At 38.9% G+C, this 18,870-nt stretch overlaps 1 protein-coding gene across 2 annotated transcripts in view; it reads right to left on the reverse strand.

The window, feature by feature from the left end:
* Positions 1–2,496: 2,496 nt before the first annotated feature.
* DCAF10 (DDB1 and CUL4 associated factor 10) overlaps positions 2,497–18,870 on the reverse strand; it is a 65,822-nt gene continuing 49,448 nt past the window's right edge. For both annotated transcript variants that reach the window (XM_015117418.3, XM_001114606.5), the window contains 4 exons: positions 9,688–9,890; positions 7,261–7,371; positions 4,436–4,581; positions 2,497–3,493 (listed from right to left, as the gene is read on the reverse strand). In XM_015117418.3, the coding sequence (XP_014972904.1) occupies positions 3,125–3,493; positions 4,436–4,581; positions 7,261–7,371; positions 9,688–9,890 (829 nt within the window). In that variant the 3' untranslated portion in view covers positions 2,497–3,124. The remainder of the gene's footprint in view (positions 3,494–4,435; positions 4,582–7,260; positions 7,372–9,687; positions 9,891–18,870) is intronic.

Here is an 18,870-nt window from a genome sequence, read left to right on the forward strand (position 1 = left end):
TATTTTTAAATAATAACATAGTTTGGGTGTTTTCACCTCCAAAACTAATTTTATTTTATCTATTTTTTTTTTTTTTTTGAGGCAGAGTCTTGCTCTGTTGACCCGGCTAGAGTGCAGTGGTGCCATCTCGGCTCACTGCAACCTCTGCCTCCCAGGTTCATGCGATTCTCCTGCCTCAGCCTCCTGAGTAGCTGGGATTACAGGCGCCCGCCACCACGCTTGGCTATGATTTTTGTATTTTTGGTAGAGACAGGGTTTCACCATGTTGGCCAGGCTGTTCTCAAACTCCTGACCTCAAGTGATCCACCCACCCCAGCCTCCCAAAGTGCTGGGATTACAGGCATGAGCCACCATGCCCAGCCTATTTTTATTTTTTGAGACAGGGTCTGGGCCCAGGGTGGAGTGCAATAGTGCAATCTGGGCTCACTGCAGCTTCCGCCTCCCAGGCTCAAACCATCCTCCCACCTCAGCCTCCTGAGTAGCTGGGACTATAGGCGTTTACCAACATGCCCATCTAATTTTTGTATTTTTGGTAGAGACGGGGTTTTGCCATGTTGCCCAGACTGGTCTGGAACTCCTGGACTCAAGCGATCCTCCCACCTTGGCCTCCCAAAGTGCTGGGATTACAGACATGAGCCACCGTGCCCATCCCTATTTTCTTTAAAAAATGTGTTTTTTACAAAATGTATGGCAAGTCTATGTATTTACTGTGCCTTTGTGGTAACTTTCTCAATGATAAAAAATTTCCGATTTTGTTAACATCCATGGTAAAATGATCTAATTTCAAAAATTTGTTTTAGAGCCAAGATCCTTTTAACCTCTATAAATGTGTGTGAATAGTTAGTTGGTAGGTCCTACAAAGAAATGTCATTTTTATTCATGTATTTTGGGTTGTTTAAACATTTATGTAAGATTTAAAATACTTTTCTTCTTATGGCTAGAAGTCTCAGCTTCTACTCCCATGCCTGCCTTTTTAAAATCTATTGGCCAGTTTAAGGGTATTAACAATAATACAACTTAAAGACAAAATGTCCATAAGTCATTGTTTCTAACAGACAGCATAACACAGTAGAAATTGCCCTGAGCAAGGAATTAGAAGACTGGAATTCAAGTCCCAACTCTGCCACTAACTTTGTGGGATGACCTTAAGCAAGTCACGTCACTTCTCTCATTTGTCAATTAATGCAAATGATTCCATTCTAAGTTATTTTCCACCTCTAAAATTACTTTCATTTACTGTTATTGTTTATTAAATAATGAAAACAGTTTCTGGGAATTGTCTTAAGCACCAAATGGGTGGAGAATAATTTTTTTTTTTTTTTTGAGACGAGTCTCACTCTGTTGCCCAGGCTGGAGTGCGGTGGCGCAATCTCGGCTCACTGCAACCTCCACCTCCCAGGTTCAAGCGATTCTCTTGCCTCAGCCTCCTCGGTAGCTGGGATTATAGGTGTATGCCGCCACGCCCGGCTAATTTTTGTATTTTCAGTAGAGATGGGGTTTCACCATGTTGGTCAGGCTGGTCTCGAACTCCTGACCTCGTGATCTACCTGCCTCGGCTTCCCAAAGTGCTGGGATTACAGGCATGAGCCACCGTGCCTGGCCAGGTAGAGAAGAATTTACTGCTAATTAAGGTTATGTTTTTCAACCTGCAATCCAGAGACCCTCAGAATAAAGATTACTTGAGGTTCCTATGAAAAACGTAAATTCCTGTCTTCCCCCTGGCTGAATCAGAATCTCATAAGGTGAGGCTCAGGTTTCTGCATTTTTCACAAGCTCTGTAATGGGTACAATACACCCTAATGTTTGAGAACCAGTGGCCTAGAGAGAATGCAACCTAAGAGGGCAAGGCTAGTGCATAGCTTAAATTGCTCCAGCCTTTGGTAATCCCTTCTAAACACAGTGCCACCCATGTGGAGGAGACTGCAAGAAAGCTGTTATTCAAAGAAGAACAGTCAGCCTTGTGCTTGAGTCCTGCTTTATACTTATGTGTTTCATAAGAAAACACAAGGCAAGTCTTCATATCAGCACTTAGTCTTGATATCCAAGTCACCGACTACCATACTTATGGTAACAGTTTGAAGAGGACTGCAACTCTCCCCTCACTAATGGTGACAGAGTTGGCTTGTGACACCTGGCTCAGGGAAGAAAAATGAGTAAACCCCTACCTCTACTCTTAATTCCTCTTCTACCCCAATACTGTTAACACATCATCCTGTGTGATTCAAATAATCTGGCAGATGAAATACAGAAAATCTAAGTCACATTGTTCTTATCACTCTATGACCAAATATTGTACTAATCTAATTTTAAAAATCCTTTTCTGTGCAACAGAAATAACTAAAGCCCATTCTGTCTCCTTTCCTTTCTAATGCTGTTGATAGGAACAAAATATCAAGTAAGGATACATGCTAGAGATGTTAAATTCATACAAGTAAAGTAAATTACAAAGAGAGGTGGTAATATTTGCTTCTAGAATTTCACAATAAAATCCCTCTCGCCATGAAAATCTTTTTATAATTTTAACAGGAAACTTAAAAGACATTTTGTTGCAAGATTATCTTAACAATTATAAGAATAATGCCATTATCTGTGCTCAATATGGATAAACATAACAGCAACTTTAAAAGACCAAGTATACTCATAAGTGAAGATGAAATTTCTTTTTCAACAACCAATATGCCAATATCCAGTTTCTAGGTTTTATTCAATTCTAATGTCATGGGTTTCTCCTACTCCAATCAAAACTCCTGCCAAATTCCACAAAATTGACACCAAAATCAACACAAAGAAAGAGAGGGACAGGGAGAGGAAAAGAGAGAAATAGTGAGGAAGAAAGGAACTTGACAAGAGCTACCATGCAAAATGACCAGAAGAACTGGAGTTCAGTGGCACAGATCAGCAGGAGCAGAGGAATGCTGTAAAAGATGATGCTGCATAGAGTCTAACTTGGAGATGCCTGTATGATGCTGGATGACCAAGTACTAAGGTCACAAGTGTGTTCATGGACCCATAAGAACCAGGATCTTGACCCAAACTTATCTTCTAAAAAGAAAATACTTCATCTAAATTGAAGTAATTCCTAAGTCAAACGCCAGAAGAGTTCCTTATTTGATGTAAGTTGTGCCTAAAACTTTGGCTGATACAAAGAAACCCGTCCACTAAGGCACCCTGAGGCAATCTGACAATGTGTTGGAGAGAACTTTGTTGTCAGTACCACATCATTATGAGAGTACAGAGAACGGATCACCCGCAAGGGACTGGCTTCTTTGGGCAAGCAGTCAACAAGTTCACTGCACTGTTTGTCAAATCCCAACAAACGAATCCCATAGCCATGTGGGGAAGAAATCATTCGCCCATCGGGGCTGAAGCAAAGTTCTTTGATGTAACCCCTGCCTACATTGGCTTCTTCAATGTAATGAGTCAGTCGTAGAGAACAGCGAGGTGAGACAGGTCGCACTGGAGCTCCTTCTTGGAATTCATAGACACAAGTACACTAGGGGGAGAGAAGGGAGACAAACCAAGGTTACAGAGCCCAAATAGTTCTACAGATATTCCTTATTTTTAAAAAGCTCAACAGATTGCCAAAGCCACAGAATTGTTACAAGAAATCACTCAGAATAATGCTATCCCCCTCCCAACTAACAAAACTTGTAGGCCCCGTACTTTATTATCTTCATAAGCTAAGGTTATTCTGTGTTATGATGCTTTAAAGCCTTTTGTTCCCTGAGGCTGCCTGTGACTTCTGTAGTAATACATTCTCTTTTCTAAGGGCAACAACAATGTTGATATTTTAAAAATTCCTGGAGTACATCCAAGCCCTAGAGTATCTTACCTCTTCCCCTACACAATTCAAAGGCTCTTCTCTTCTCTCCTTTCAGTTGTGGCCTCTAGGACCAGTGAGATCCTTGGAAGACTCTTGCTTTCCAGAGTGATGAGAATCATAAAGTCATTTAACACCTTTCCCCCTAGTCATCAGTATAGTCCCTTCCTTTCCCAGAGTTTCCCCTGGTTTTTAAAAAAAGAAAATTATGATACTCAATTGGCTTAGTAAAATCTCACATTTAGCCAGCTTAGCTGAAACATTTCAGACCTATGTTTATTATACAAGGGTTTTTTTTTTTTTTTTTTTTTGCCGGGGGGTGAGATGAAGGAGGCAAGATTTAAGAAGCTGGGCAAAATCTGAGCTGATGCTGGCCTTTAAAGTACGTCCCACCTTGTTCAACTCCAGCAGGAGAGGAATAAGAAGAGTTTGGAAGGGATAATGATACCATATGAAGCAAGAGAGGACAGAAACAGGAGAGTCGAGAAGCAGGATCTCTAGCAGTATGCCCTTGAAGGCAGAGACTGCAGTCAGTGATCGGCCTAAGGTCTGCACACACGGCAATGGCAATTTGTCCAATGAGCCCTGTTGAAGGTGGAGTGCTGCTGCCTGTACCTCCTCATCATCACTGTTGCTTGAGCACCGAAGAAGAGTGGCCCAGCCTTTTGGGTGCAGCTGTAAGGATGTGATGCAGTTTCCGTGGTCACTCTCACCAAGAACTTCAGGGGTTACGACTTCAAGACTATTTCGTGGTGAAACTCCTGAGATACAAGAAAAGGAGGATGTGGAATTTGTATTATCAAAAAACTAAGGCAGTTCATCAAAGCTTTTATTTCTGGCAGCCACCTCCCATGCCATCATTCCTTAGTCTGCCCCTTATGCTACCATATGTTAAAGAGCATGGTACTCCCCAGTGTATGGTGTGTGAGTTTTGGCAGGGTGAAGGTGTGGGGAAATGGTATAAATAGAACGAAAGAATCCAAGTTCCCACAGCAGTAATCATCGCCGACCTAAGGCTAAGGCATAGAAGCTGACTAGGGGTTCTTACATCTCAGAAAGCTCTTTATTTAAGTAAGAACCAAAGTTATGTGACATGAAAGGACTCTAGAAAGGTAAAAGGTAACAATTCTCATCTTATTGGACCTGGTGCTTTCTGGTCCAGAGAAGGAAATACCTGGAAGCCACGAGAATTGCCTTTAAGCAAATAAAAAGATCAGGAATTATGCCCCCGCAACAACAACACTATAAACAAAACAAATTTTGGAGGTGAGGAAGGACACCTCACATAAAGGCATGTCAAAACAAGGGATGGGAGACATTGCCAATCATACATCTTCCTGGTGATTCTACTATGCCTCATCATTTCCTTCTGCCTAACTCCCAGTGAAAATGACTGCTGGAGTAAGGCACTGTTACTAATGGGAGTGTGTTATGTCCCTCAGGTGCATGAAAAACCACTTTCATAGACACTGTAAGGAAGCAACTTAGAAACTTAATAGCAAGAGAAATATTTCAACACTTCTCTGACTGCAGAAGGAGTTACTTTGAAGGTAATGAGCTCCCTCTGTCAGATCCTTTGTGAATTGCTTGTCAAGCAGATGTGTTAACTTCTTTTTAAAGATTCCCTTTAGATTACTACATCATTAACAGAAACCTGTGAAGCTCTCAATTACACTGCTATAACAAAACTCTACTGAAATGACTATTTCACATGTGATTGAACTTTAACAATTTTAGAGAAAAACGCTTAAGAATTAATTTGGAAAACCTATAATAAAAGCAGAAAAAAATGCATTCTAAGTAGGTGGTTTGCTAACTGTGCCCCTTGGGGTTCCTCAGGAGCTGGCAAAAGTGGGAAACCACGTGTGAGCTAAGGTGGAGATGGGGTGAGGAAGACTGGAGGGTCAAGAGCCTCCCTAATTTTTCTTGAACCAGAGCTACTTTGATTTTATTTGTGCTACATCTCTAAGAATCCACAGCAGATTTCATGTCAAAAATAGAGTTCTAATGCTGAAATGTATTTGAAAGCCTCTGCTCTATACAGCTGTTATATCTGCCAAAGGATGGTGTTAACATACTCTGACATCTGAAGATGCAGGATTTCCAACATTTAGAGCAACTTCACCTATAAGCCCCACCTTCTCCCATGTTTTCCCTCTCTTTCCACCCTCTCATTTTCCTCTTCTTTCCAGCCTTCTCATATATCATCTCTTCCCTCATTCTCAACTCTCTGTGGCATAGAACTGCTGTATATTTGTGTTTGTGTGTTTACCACTGGTCAATAACAAGCAAGCATGTTAACTATTCTTTTCTTCTTAAATTAAGTTTCTTTTTCTTGTGGATGGTGTAGTCAATCAATAAAGATTTTTCTCAATGATTATTAGAAGCCTTGACTTGTTTCCCATAGCACAAGGAGAAGGAGAACAGGAAGAATCTGCAAAAGATGTTTGTGTTACAAATCAAAGGAAAAATGTTATACTTCTGGGCATAAATCTTTACATTTAAGATGAGGAGCCTTTAACCTTAAAGTGAAATATCACAGACTTCAATATCCAGAGGCAAGTGGATAGGCCATAGGTTAGGTTAGAAAGAGCTCTTAAACCATTCTACTGACATAAGTAGCCATGCAAGATAACCAGCATCTTCCAGGCAAAGCTACCTAGTGAAAACACAAATTAGAAGCCTGAGATTCAGTCTCTGCCCAAAATACCAAGGTAGAGAAATCTCTATTTCCAAAAGTGACTCAAAATGACAAAAAACAAAAAAAAGCCATATCTGGCTCTTAATACTCAGTTCACAAAGAGAAGACCAAACAATAAATAATGTAAGAGCTTAGATGTGGATTAGTATGAAGAGGAATAGTATGTGGAATTTGTATAGGTAGAAACCATTTCAATTGGGGGGTGGAAGGTATAGGGCACAGCACCTAGTTCTGCCAGAATGGCTAGGAAAAAACCGGGAAATACAGAGTGGAGCCAGATGGTATCTTTATCCTACAAACCCTTTGAAGCTGTCAGGCATTGCACAGACAAAGAAATGGCAGAGCAAAAAGTCTGAGGGTAGCCAGGTGACTTTCACAATTACCTGAAAATTCATGCCTTACATTTATACAGAACTTTCACATGCATAATCTCATTTAATTTTCACAACAATCTTGATTGAAATCTACATTTCTGAACTACTTGCTCTCCAAACTAGACCAAACTAAGTCCAGCTAATAAAACCAAAACTCATATTCCATTAAGATTTAACTCAAGATATTCAACCCCAGAGACTCTCGGTTAGCTTTTTGAAGATGATGACTGAGGGATAAATCACCTCATCTCCATTGCTTTTATTTTTATGGATCAAAACCATAAAGTTGATTTTAATCAATCAATAATTAATCAGATTGGCAGAATCTGTTGTTACAAGATTATAAAATCCAACTTTTAACCTACCTTCTCTTTGAGAGGCTCGTGACATGTGTTTCTCAGAAGAATTAGAATCACTATGATGACAAGGTGAGCCAGAAACTCTAGGACCAGATGAACTTGATGAAGTGGTCAAATCTTAAAAATATAAAAAATTCTGACAATAAACCTAGCATAACTCTTGGTAGTGGCTTTTCACTTTTTAATTATTCTGCTCGAACCATAGTTTTAACATTTTAAAAAAATGGTCATATATAACTGGCCTATAAGACTGAGGAAGGCAAGACAGCTCTTTGAAGTGTTCTAAGATCTAGTCCCTTTCTGAATCTTTTATATCAAAGACTTGACTATGTGAAATAAAAATGAAAAACAAAATAATCATAGGAGCATCTTTGGATCCTCATCATTTCTGTACTAAAATGAAACCCAAAAATTCAATGAAAATGAAAACTAAGCTCTTAAGCCTATTGTTTTTATGTTAAAATAGGGTCCAAACATCAGGCCCATTACCAGAAACATGAAGAGATTCTTCTTTAAAGTATACCAAAAACTTCCATTATCATTATTGAAATTATGTGAATAGTCTTTTTTTTTTTTTTTTTTGAGACAAGGATCTTGCTATGTTGCCCAGGCTGGACTCCTAATTCCTGGGTTCAAGTGATCCTGCCACCTCAGGCTCAGCATCCTGAGTAGCTGGGCCTACAGGCATGCACTACTGTGCCAAGTTTATGTGAATACTCTGAAATGTGACACAAAGTTTACATTGAAAAAAATAAAATGAGGATCAGGTAGTGGAGTCTGATATATTACTCCAAATAGCAATGTCTATTTCATCATCACATTTTGATAGTGGTCCCACACCTATGTTAAGAATTCTTACTAGTCTAATATCCTGTGATGTTATTATCAGAATTACCGTTAGAAAACTGAAAACTTTGTTGGTTTTTGAGTTGAAATAGGCCAACTAGACATTCAAAATCACTATTTCTCACTAAGTTAGAGTTGCTTATCATGTTTAACTTAAAAGGCAAATTTGAATCTAAAAGGATTATACTCGTATATTTATGAAATCCCTTGTTTGCAAGTAAGTTGGTAAAACTTAAATTTCTAGTTTTAGCAATTACACCAGGCACTGTAGTACAATGATGTCTGTACTTTCCCAAAGGAATCTTCGGAAGTGGTCCTGTGCACATGGAGAAAGATTCCTTTTTTTTTTTTTTTTCATTTTCTTTTCTTTTTCTTTTTTTTCTTTTTTTTTCTTTTTTTTTCTTTTTTTTTTTTTTTGGACACAGGGTCTCTCTCTGTTGCCCAGGCTGGAGTGCAGTGGGGCACAATCATGGCTCACTGCTGCCTCAACCTGCCAGGCTCAGGTGATCCTCCTGCCCCAGCTTCCCCAGTAGATGGGACTACAGATGCATGCTAGCATATCTGGCTAATTTTTGTATTTTTCGTACAGACAGGGTTTCACCATGTTGTGCAGGCTGGTCACAAACTCCCAGGCTCAAGCGATCCGCCCACCTCAGTCTCCCAAAGTGCTAGGATTACAAGCGTGAGCCACTGCGCCTGGCTAAATTTTTAAGTTATTTGTAGAGATGAGGTCTCCCTATGTTGCCCAGGCTACTCTTGAACTCCTGGGCTCAAGCGATCCTCCCACCTTGGCCTCCCAAAGTCATGGGATTACAGGTGTGAGCCCCTGTACCTGGTCCCAACCATTCGAAGCTGCCTTTTAATAGCAATTTATTCGCATTCTATGTTCCAAATGCTTACGTCTTTTTTCCCCTGGATTTTGTTTATAATGTAAATTATATAAATTTGTTCATAATGTAAACCACTCACCTCTTTCCCAAAGGTAGATGAAATATAGTCTTTTTTAAATCACATAATGTTGATAAAATACAATACTTAAGTTTTTCTGAACCCTAAATTCACTTAAGTCTAACAAAATCAGCAATGGGAGAAGAGACAGAGTTTTAGCAAGAGAGTGTTTAGAGAGTAATGAGATAAGATGGCACCAACTATCTGTGTCTGGACATCTATAAGTCTAGGACACAGATAGACTTAAAACTAAAACTCTGTATTGACCATAACTTAATAAAAGCTCTGCTTGATTCCAGAAGGACTTAAGACCTTGTGCCATCACTAATTTTTGAGATAGTGATGATTTAAAATTACTGATGAAAAGATCCTGTGGCTAGCACAAAGCTAAAAGAAAATACGTTAGGGTTGGCAGTTATTCCTCCTAGTCCATTTGTGATTCAGAGGTACATATGAATGATATGTCAGAGATACATACAAATCATTACACTTGCTTGGATAAAAACCCATCACTGAGCTTTCTAAAGAATGCCTTTTGTCTTCCCCTTTCCTGCTATCATTCTCAGAAAAGAAACATATATTATCTCTCTGTTTGAGATTCTTGAGAAAAATCTTTTTGACTAAAAAAGAAAAGCTTACCTGAACTTGAAGTAGTTCTTCTTGCTCTTAAAATGGGATAGCTGCCTACTTCTAAAGACTTAGTTAAGTCAAGATCATGCAAAATTAAGAGATATCCAGAGGACGTTGAAATCAACATTTTGGAACAATCTGGTGTTAACCTCATTCGCATAAGAAAACGTGTGTGAAAGAATTTCTTATGTGGACACCCATCTTCTGTATACCTACAGGAAAAACCAAGCCAACAAAATCTAGAGTTATCATAAATATAACGGTTCAGTAATAATCATATTTTTGCCCTTCAAAATAAAATTTAGGGAGGATGACGTGAGCTTGGTCAGTGGGCTCAAAGTTACAATTAGGAGGAATAAGTTCTAGGGTATTATATTTCACAGTAGGGTGATGATGGTTAGTAGTAAGATATAGTATATTATAAAATAGCTAGAAGAGTGACTGTTACATGTCCTTACTGCAAAGGAATGATAAGTGCATGCTAATACTGATTTGCTCATTATACAACATACATGTATCAAGACATCAAATTGTACCCTATAAATGCATACAGTTACAATGTGTCAATTAAAAAATATTTGAGGCCAGGCATGGTGGCTCATGCCTGTAACCCCAGCACTTTGGGAGGCCAAGGCAGGAGGATTGCTTGAGCCTAGGAGTTCAAGACCATCCTGGGCAAGATGGTGACCCCATCTCTACAAAAATTTAAAAAATTAAAATAAATTAGCTGAGTGTGGTGGTGTGCACTCACAGTTCCAACTACTCAGGAGGCTGAGGTGGGAGGATCACTTGAGCCTAGGAGTTTGAGGCTGCAGTGAGCTATGATCACACCACTGCACTCCAGCCTGGGTGACAGACAGATAGACGCTATCTCTATTCAAAAAAAAAAAAAAAGGAAACTTCAAAAATGAGATGTCTTTCCAATAAATTTTATTTTATGTTAATAATTATTATTTAAAATAATATATGTTGTTTTAATCAATTGTAGGCTAATAATATTGTAATGATCATTAAATCCAGAAGAAATGTAACACTAATAGCCCTGTGGTCACAGAAAACAATTTTAAAAATTAATGTCAGTTTACATGCATATTTTTGATACCAATAAGAATGATCAGTAGGCTGGGGGTGGTGACTCACGCCTGTAATCCCAACACTTTGGGAGGCTGAGGCGGGAGGACAGATGGAGCCCAGGAGTTCAAGACCAACCTGGGCAACATAGCAAGACCCTGTCTCTACAAAAAATTAAAAATTAGCTGGAGACTGAGGTGGGAGGATGGTTTGAGCCTGGAATGTGGAGGGTGCAGTGAGCTATGATTGCGCCACTGCACACCAGCCTGAGCATATAACAGGATATAATTCTATGAGAAAATATAGTGAAAATGAGTACCAGAAGAAAAAGTTGTAAAACTTCCGGCTGTTAAAAAAATAGAATTTACAGTCAATGTATCTTTAGATTTACACACATGCTTAATAATGTTTTTGCTCATTATTCCTTCATTCATCTCCAACATTCCTTTTTGATCCTTTCTTTCTGAAGTGCATTCCTCAGAATTTTTTTTTTTGTTTTGAGATGGAGTTTTGCTCTTGCTGCTCAGGCTGGAGTGCAATGGTACTGTCTCGGCTCACTGCAACCTCTGCCTGCTGGGTTCAAGTGATTCTCCTGCCTCAGCCTCCCAAGTAGCTGGGATTACAGGCACATGCCACCACACCCATGCCTGGGATTACAGGCATGAACCACTGCACCCGGCCAGAATTTTTTAAAGTTAGACTTTGTTGAGGTAAATTCTCTCATTTTTTATTGTTCTGAAAATCTTTTTTATTTTATTTTTTTTGAGACAGAGTTTTACTCTTGTTGCCCAGGCTGAAGTGCAATGGCACAATCTTGGCTCACTGCGACCTCCGCCTCCCGGGTTTAAGCGATTCTCCTGCCTCAGCCTTTAAAAAAAGATAAATTTTTTTAATGGTGTACATGATGTTTGAAATATGTATATATTGTGGAATGGCTAAATCAAGCTAATTTGTATATATATATATATCCTCACATACCTAGCATTTATGATGATAACACTTAAAATCTACTTTTAACAAATTTCAATTATATATAATAACAGTAAATTGTTATTAACAGTGGTCATGTTGTACAATATAAATCTCCCGAGTAGCTGGGATTACAGGCATCTGCCACCACATCCAGCTAATTTTTCATATTTTTAGTAGAGACAGGGTTTCACCATGTTAGCCAGGGTGGTCTCAAACTACTGACCTCTGGTGATCCACTGCCTTGGCCTCCCAAAGTGCTGGGATTACAGGCGTGAGCACCATGCCCGGCCTGTTCTGAAAATCTTTATTTCACTCTTTTTTAAGAGACTGGGTCTTCCTCTGTTGCCCAGGCTGGGGTGCAGTGGCACAATCATAGCTCACTATAACCTCAAATTCCCAGGCTCAAGGGATCTTCCCACTTCAGCCTTCCACGTAGCTGGAACTACAGGTGTGCACCACCACTCCTGACTCATTTTTAAATTTTCTGAAGAGATGGGGTCTTGCTATGTTGCCCAGGCTAGTCTTGAATTCCTGGTCTCAAGTGATCCTCCCACTTGAGAGCCACTATGCCCAGCTCAACTCATCTTATTGAATAAAGGTTTAGCTGAGCATATAATTTTAGGTCGTTGTTGCTTTCTGAATATTTAGGATAATTTTCCACAGAGTTCTATCTTCCATTGTTACTATTTGTGAGTCTGCTATTAGTCTGACTGTTACTTTGAGTAATTTATCTTTTTTCCCCCTCTGGTTAATCTTCTCTCTGTCTTTAGACATATTTGCATATGTCTAAATTACATATGAAATTTACATACACTGCAATTTCACCAGTATATGTAAATTTTGATCTTTTTTTATTTATCTTTATTGGGATTTGTTTGACTTTCCAAGTCTTAAGATTCATATTATTCATATATTCTGAAAGTTTCTCAGGCATTATTCCAATATTGTCTATCGCTGATTTTCTCTATTCTTTTGGAGCTCCAAATATATGTATGAAACATTCAGGTTTGACTCTCCTTTTCTTATAACTTGCTCCTTTATATTTTCTATCTTTTCATTTCCATATGTTATATTCTGGGTAACTTTTCAATATCTATTTTCTCATATATATATGTTTTCTCATATATATATATATATTTTCTCATATATATATATATGTCTTTTTTTTTTTTTGAGACAGAGTCTCACTCTGTCGCCCAATGCAGTGGCATGATCTTGGCTCACTGCAACCTCCACCTCCCAGGTTCAAGCGATTCTCCCACCTCAGCCTCCCAAGTAACTGGGATTACAAGCACCTGCCACCACGCCCAGCTAATTTTTGTGTTTTTAGTAAAGACGGGGTTTTACCATGTTGGCCAGGCTGATCTCAAACTCCTGACCTCAAGTGATCCACCTGCCTCGGCTTCCCAAAGTGCTGGGATTACAGGCATGAGCCACCGTGCCCAGGCAGTTTATGCCCTTTATTTTAAAATTTTCTTGTTGGCTAGGTGCAGTGGCTCATGCCTGTAATCCCAGCACTTTCGGAGGCCAAGGTGGGAGGATCACTCGAGCCAGGAGTTAGAGACCAGCATGGGCAACATAATGAGACGCTGTCTCTACGAAAAAATGTAAAAGTAGCCAGGCAGAGTATCGCACACCTGGGGTCCCAGGTACTTGAGAGGCTGAGGTAGGAGGATGGCTTGAGCCCAGGAGGTCAAGGTGGTAGTAAACTATGATTGTGCCACTGTATTCCAGCCTGTTGCCCAGGCTGGAGTGCAGTGGCACAATCTCGGTTCACTGCAGCCTCCTCTTCCCAGGTTCAAGCAATGCTCCTGCCTTAGCCTCCCGAGTAGCTGGGATTACAGGTGTGCGGCACCACACCCGGCTAATCTTTGTATTTTTAGTACAGACAGGGTTTCACCATGTTGGCCAGGCTGCTCTCAAACTCCTGACCTCAAGTGATGCACCTGCCTTGGCCTCCCAAAATGCTGGAATTATAGGTGTGAGGCACCGTGCCAGGCCTAAAAAGATAAATTTTTTTAATGGTGTACATGATGTTTGAAATATGTATATATTGTGGAATGGCTAAATCAAGCTAATTTATATATATATATATATATATATATATCTCCTCACATACTTAGCATTTATGATAACACTTAAAATCTACTTTTAACAAATTTCAATTATATATAATAACAACAGTAAATTGTCATTAACAGTGGTCGTGATATTGTACAATATAAATCTCTTGAACTTATTCCTCCTAATTGAAATGTTGTATTTTCAAAATTTCCCTCCACTGTACTTCACCTACCTGTCCCAGTCCCTGGTAACCACCATTCTACTATCTGCTTCTATGAGTTTTTGACTTTTTTATATTCTACATGTAAGTGATATTTGTCTTTCTGAGCCTGGCTTATTTTGCTTAATATAATGTCCTCCAGGCTCATTCATGTTGTTGCAAATGACAATTTTTCCTTCTTTTTTAAGGCTGAATAGCATTTTGCTGTGTATATTACAACATTTTAAATCCATTCATTCATTGATGGACGTTTAGGTTAACTCCATATCTTGGCTACTGTGAATAGTGCTGCAGTGAACATGGGAATGCAGATATCTTTTCGACATAGTAATTTAATTTCCTTTGGATATATACCTAGTAGAAGGATTGTTGGATTTATATGGCAGTTCTATTTTTAAGTTTTTGAGGAACCTCCCTACTCTCTTCCATAATTTATATCTAATGACCTTTGTTAATTCTTACTAATTCTGGTAATTTATCTGAGAAATTTCTAAGATTTTCTATATAGATCAAGGATTAGAAAACTTTGGCCTATGGGCCAAATTTGGCCCACTTACTGGTTTTATTTATTTTATGTTTTAAAGACAGGGTGTCCATCTGTTGCCCAGGCTAGAGTGCAGTGGTGCAATCATGGCTCACTGCAACATTGAACTCCAGGGCTCAGGAGTCCTCCTGTCTCGCCCTCCTGAGTACCTGGGACTACAGGTGCACACAGCCACATCTGGCTAATGTTTTAAGTTTTTTGTTGTTGTTGAGACGGGGTCTTGCACTGTTGCCCAGGCTGGAATGCAGTGGTGCGATCTCAGCTCACTGCAACCTCTGCCTCTCAGGTTCAAGCAATTCTGCCTTAGCCTCCCGAGTAGCTGGGATTACGGGCACCCGCCACCACACCCAGCTAATTTTTTTTTGTATTTTTAGTAGAGATGGGGGTTTCACTATGTTGATCAGGCTGGTCTTGAACTCCTGACCTTGTGATCTGCCTGCCTCAGCCTCCCAAAGTGCTGGGATTACAGGCGTGAGCCACCGTACCTGGCCATGTTTTAAAATTTTTTTGGAGATGAGGTCTCACTACATTGCCTAGGCTGGTCTCAAACTCCTGGGCTTACACAATCCTCCCACCTTGGCCTCCCAAAGTGATGAGATTATAGGCATGAACCACTGTGCCTGACCACTGCCTGGTTTTATAAAGTTTTTATGAACGCAGCCACATGTATTCATTTATGTACATCTATGATGGCTCAGAGACTGTGTATCATACAAAGCCTAAAATATGTACTACCTGGTCCTTTACAGAAATAGTTTGCCAACCCCTGATATATCATCTGTGAATAATATTGTTTTCTTCTTTCTAATCCATATATAATTGTTTTCTTCCTTCTTTTATTGCACCAACTAGTACCCTCCCCCACTTCACCCACCCCATGACACTGATGAACAGTAGTGGTAACAGTGAGCAAGTTCTTCTTCCAGATTTTAGGGAGAAAACTTCTTAAGGTTCACCATTTTAAAATGTGCTGTAATTTTTTAGTATATACGTTTGGTAAATTTCCTTCTATCTCTAGTTAATTAATGATTCAGGAGTTTCATTGAGGTATAACTTACATGCCATAAAACTCACTCATTTTAGGTGTAAATTAAGTATTTATTTATTTTTATTTATTATTTATTTATTTATTTATTTTTGAGACGGAGTCTCACTCTGTCGCCCAGGCTGGAGTGTAGTGGTGCAATCTTGGCTCACTGGAACCTCTGCCTTCCAGATCAAGCAATTCTCCTGCCTTAGCCTCCCGAGTAGCTGGGATTACAGGCGCCCACCACCATGCCCTGCTAATTTTTGTATTTTTAGTAGAGACGGGGTTTCACCATGTTGGCCAGGCCGGTCTCAAACTCTTGACCTCAGGTGATCCACCCATCTCGGCCTCCCAAAGTGCTGGGATTACAGGCGTAAGCCACCATGCCAGGCCACAATTAAGTAATTTTTTAGTAAATTTACAGGGATGTGCAATCATCAACACAATCCAGTTTCAGAACATTTTCATCACCTTAAGAGATTCCTCCTGCCCATTAGCAATCATGTTCCCACTCTAGCTCTGGGCAACCACTAATCAACTTTCTATCTCTATAGATTTACCTGTTCTGGATATTTCATATAAATAGAATCGTACAGTAAGTAGTCTTTTGCAAATTGGCTTTTTTCACCCAGCATACTTTTTTGAGGTTCATCCATGTCGTAGCATGTATCAATTCTTTGTTTTCATTGCCAAATAGTATTCTGTTGCATACATATACCACATTTTGTTTATCTATTTACCACTTGCTGGATATTTGGATTGGTTCCATTTTTTGCTTATTATGAGTGCTACTATAAACATTCATGTATAAGTCTTTGTGTGGCCATATATGTTCATTTCTCTTGAGTAGATATCTAGGAGTGGAATTGGTGGATCATATGGTAACTCCATGTTTAACATTTTATGAAACTGCTGAATTGTTTTCTAAAGTGGCTATTCTATTTTACATTCCCACCAGCAATGTGGGTTTCAGCAATGAGGGTTCCAGTTTCCCCACATTCTTGCCAATACTTGTTATTAATTAATAATATGGAGTTTTCCAATCCACGAACATGGACTATCTCCCCATTTATTTACAACTTCTTATATTCCCTTCAGCAATGTTTTATAGTTTTCAGTGTGCAAATCTCATACCTCTTTTGTTAAATTTATTCCTATGTATTTTACCCTTTTTGATGCTATTGCGAATGAAATTATTTTCTTCATTCAATTTTGGATTGTTCATTGCTTATAAGTAGAAATACAATTGATTGTATATCCTGTGAATTTACTAAACTTGTTTATTAGGTCTAGTGGATTTCTTGGTAGATTCCTTACTATTTTCTATATACAGAAACATACCTCCTGCATATGAAGACAGTTTTACTTCTTCCTTTTCAATATGAATGCCTTTTCTTCTTTTTTTTTTTTTCCACCTGATTGCACTTCCAGTGCAATGTTGTACCTCCAGTATAATTTCAAATAAAAGTGGTGAGAGCCTTGCTTCCAATCTTAGGGGGAATGCATTCAGTCTTTCAATGTTAAGCAAGATTCTTAGCTGTTGAATACATTCCCTTTTATGCCTAGTTTTATCACAAGGAGATTTTGTCAAGTGCTTTTCTGTCTTGATGATCATATGGGTTTTGAACTTGATTAGTATGATGTATTACATTAACTGATTTTGGGAGTTAAACCAACCCTGTATTCCTGGGATAAATTCCACTTGGTGATGACATAAAAATGTTTATATATATTGTTAGATTTGCTAATATTTTGTTGAGGATTTTCCATGAGTTTTTTTTTTTTTAAGGAATATTTGTGGCTTCTATTCTTTTTTTTTTTTTTTTTTTTTGAGACGGAGTTTCGCTCTTGTCCCCCAGGCTGGAGTGCAATGGTGTGATCTTGGCTCACTGCAACTTCCACCTTCTGGGTTCACGGGATTCTCCTGCCTCAGCCTCCCGAGTAGCTGGGATTACAGGCATGCACCACCACGCCCGGCTAATTTTTGTATTTTTAGTAGAGATGGGGTTTCACCATGTTGGCCAGGCTGGTCTTGAACTCCTGACCTCAAGTGATCAGCCTGCCTTGGTCTCTCAAAATGCTAGGATTACAAGCATAAGCCACGACACCCAGCCCTGTAGTTTCTATTCGTATGGTATCTGTCTGGTTTTAGTATCAGAATAATACTAGACTCAAAGAATGAGTTGGAAAGTATCCTGTCTCCTCTATATTCTGGAAGAGTTTGTGAAGGATTGTTATTATTTACTATGTAAATATTTGGTAGAATTAATCAGTGAAGCCATTTGATTCTGGGCTTTTCACTGTGGGAGTATTTTTAAATTACCAATTCAGGCCAGTCACAGTGGCTCACACCTGTAGTCTCAGCACTTTGGGAGGCCAAGGCGGGCAGATCACTGAGGTCAGGAGTTTGAGACCAGCCTGACCAACATGGTGAAACCCTGTCTCTAACTTTTGTAAAAATACAAAAGTTAGCCGGGGTGGTGGCGGACGCCTGTAATCCCAGCTACTTAGGAGGCTGAGGCAGGAGGATCACTTGAACCCGGGAAGCAGAGGTTGCAATGATTCCATCTTAAAAAAATAAAAAAAAATTACCAATTTGATTTCTTTACTTGCTGTAGGTCTATAAGTCTATAGATTTTCTATTTATCTTAAGTCAGTTTCAGTAATTTGTGACTACCTAGGTGTCTACCTGTTCATCTATGTTGCCGAATTTGTTGCTATAAAGTTGCTCATAGTACTCCTTATTAATCCTTTTAATTTTTGTAAGGTTGGTTATGATGTCTCCTCTCTTGTTTTTAATTATGACTGAATGTTGAATTTTATTCCTCATTTGAAACAATCATACAAATTTACCCATTTTATCTGTTAATGGGGATAATTATATTAATACAGTTTCTATTGATAAACCATCTTTTCATTCCTTGAGTAAGCCCGACTTGGTCATGATATTTTCTATAATGTAGGGTTCAATTTCCTTGCATTTAGAATATTTGTATTTACATTCATAATGCAGATTTGCCTTTCTTTTTTTAAAATATTATCTTTGTTAAGTTCAAGTATCATGGTCATACTAGTTTTATACATGATGTAAGAATTCCCTTTTTCAATAATCTGATCAGTTTAATAAAATTAGAATGTTCTCTTATTTGCAGTATTTGGTAGAAGTCACCTGTAAAATGTACAGAACTGCTCTTTTATTAGTACTGTAGGTAGGTTTTAATTCGTTTTTTCCATTTCTTTAATGGCTGTGGCAGAGGTGATATTCAGAATATTTAAATAACAAGCACTGCACAA

This window comes from Macaca mulatta, chromosome 15 (genome assembly GCF_049350105.2).
Source record: "Macaca mulatta isolate MMU2019108-1 chromosome 15, T2T-MMU8v2.0, whole genome shotgun sequence".
In the NCBI taxonomy this organism is placed as follows: Eukaryota; Metazoa; Chordata; class Mammalia; order Primates; family Cercopithecidae; genus Macaca; species Macaca mulatta.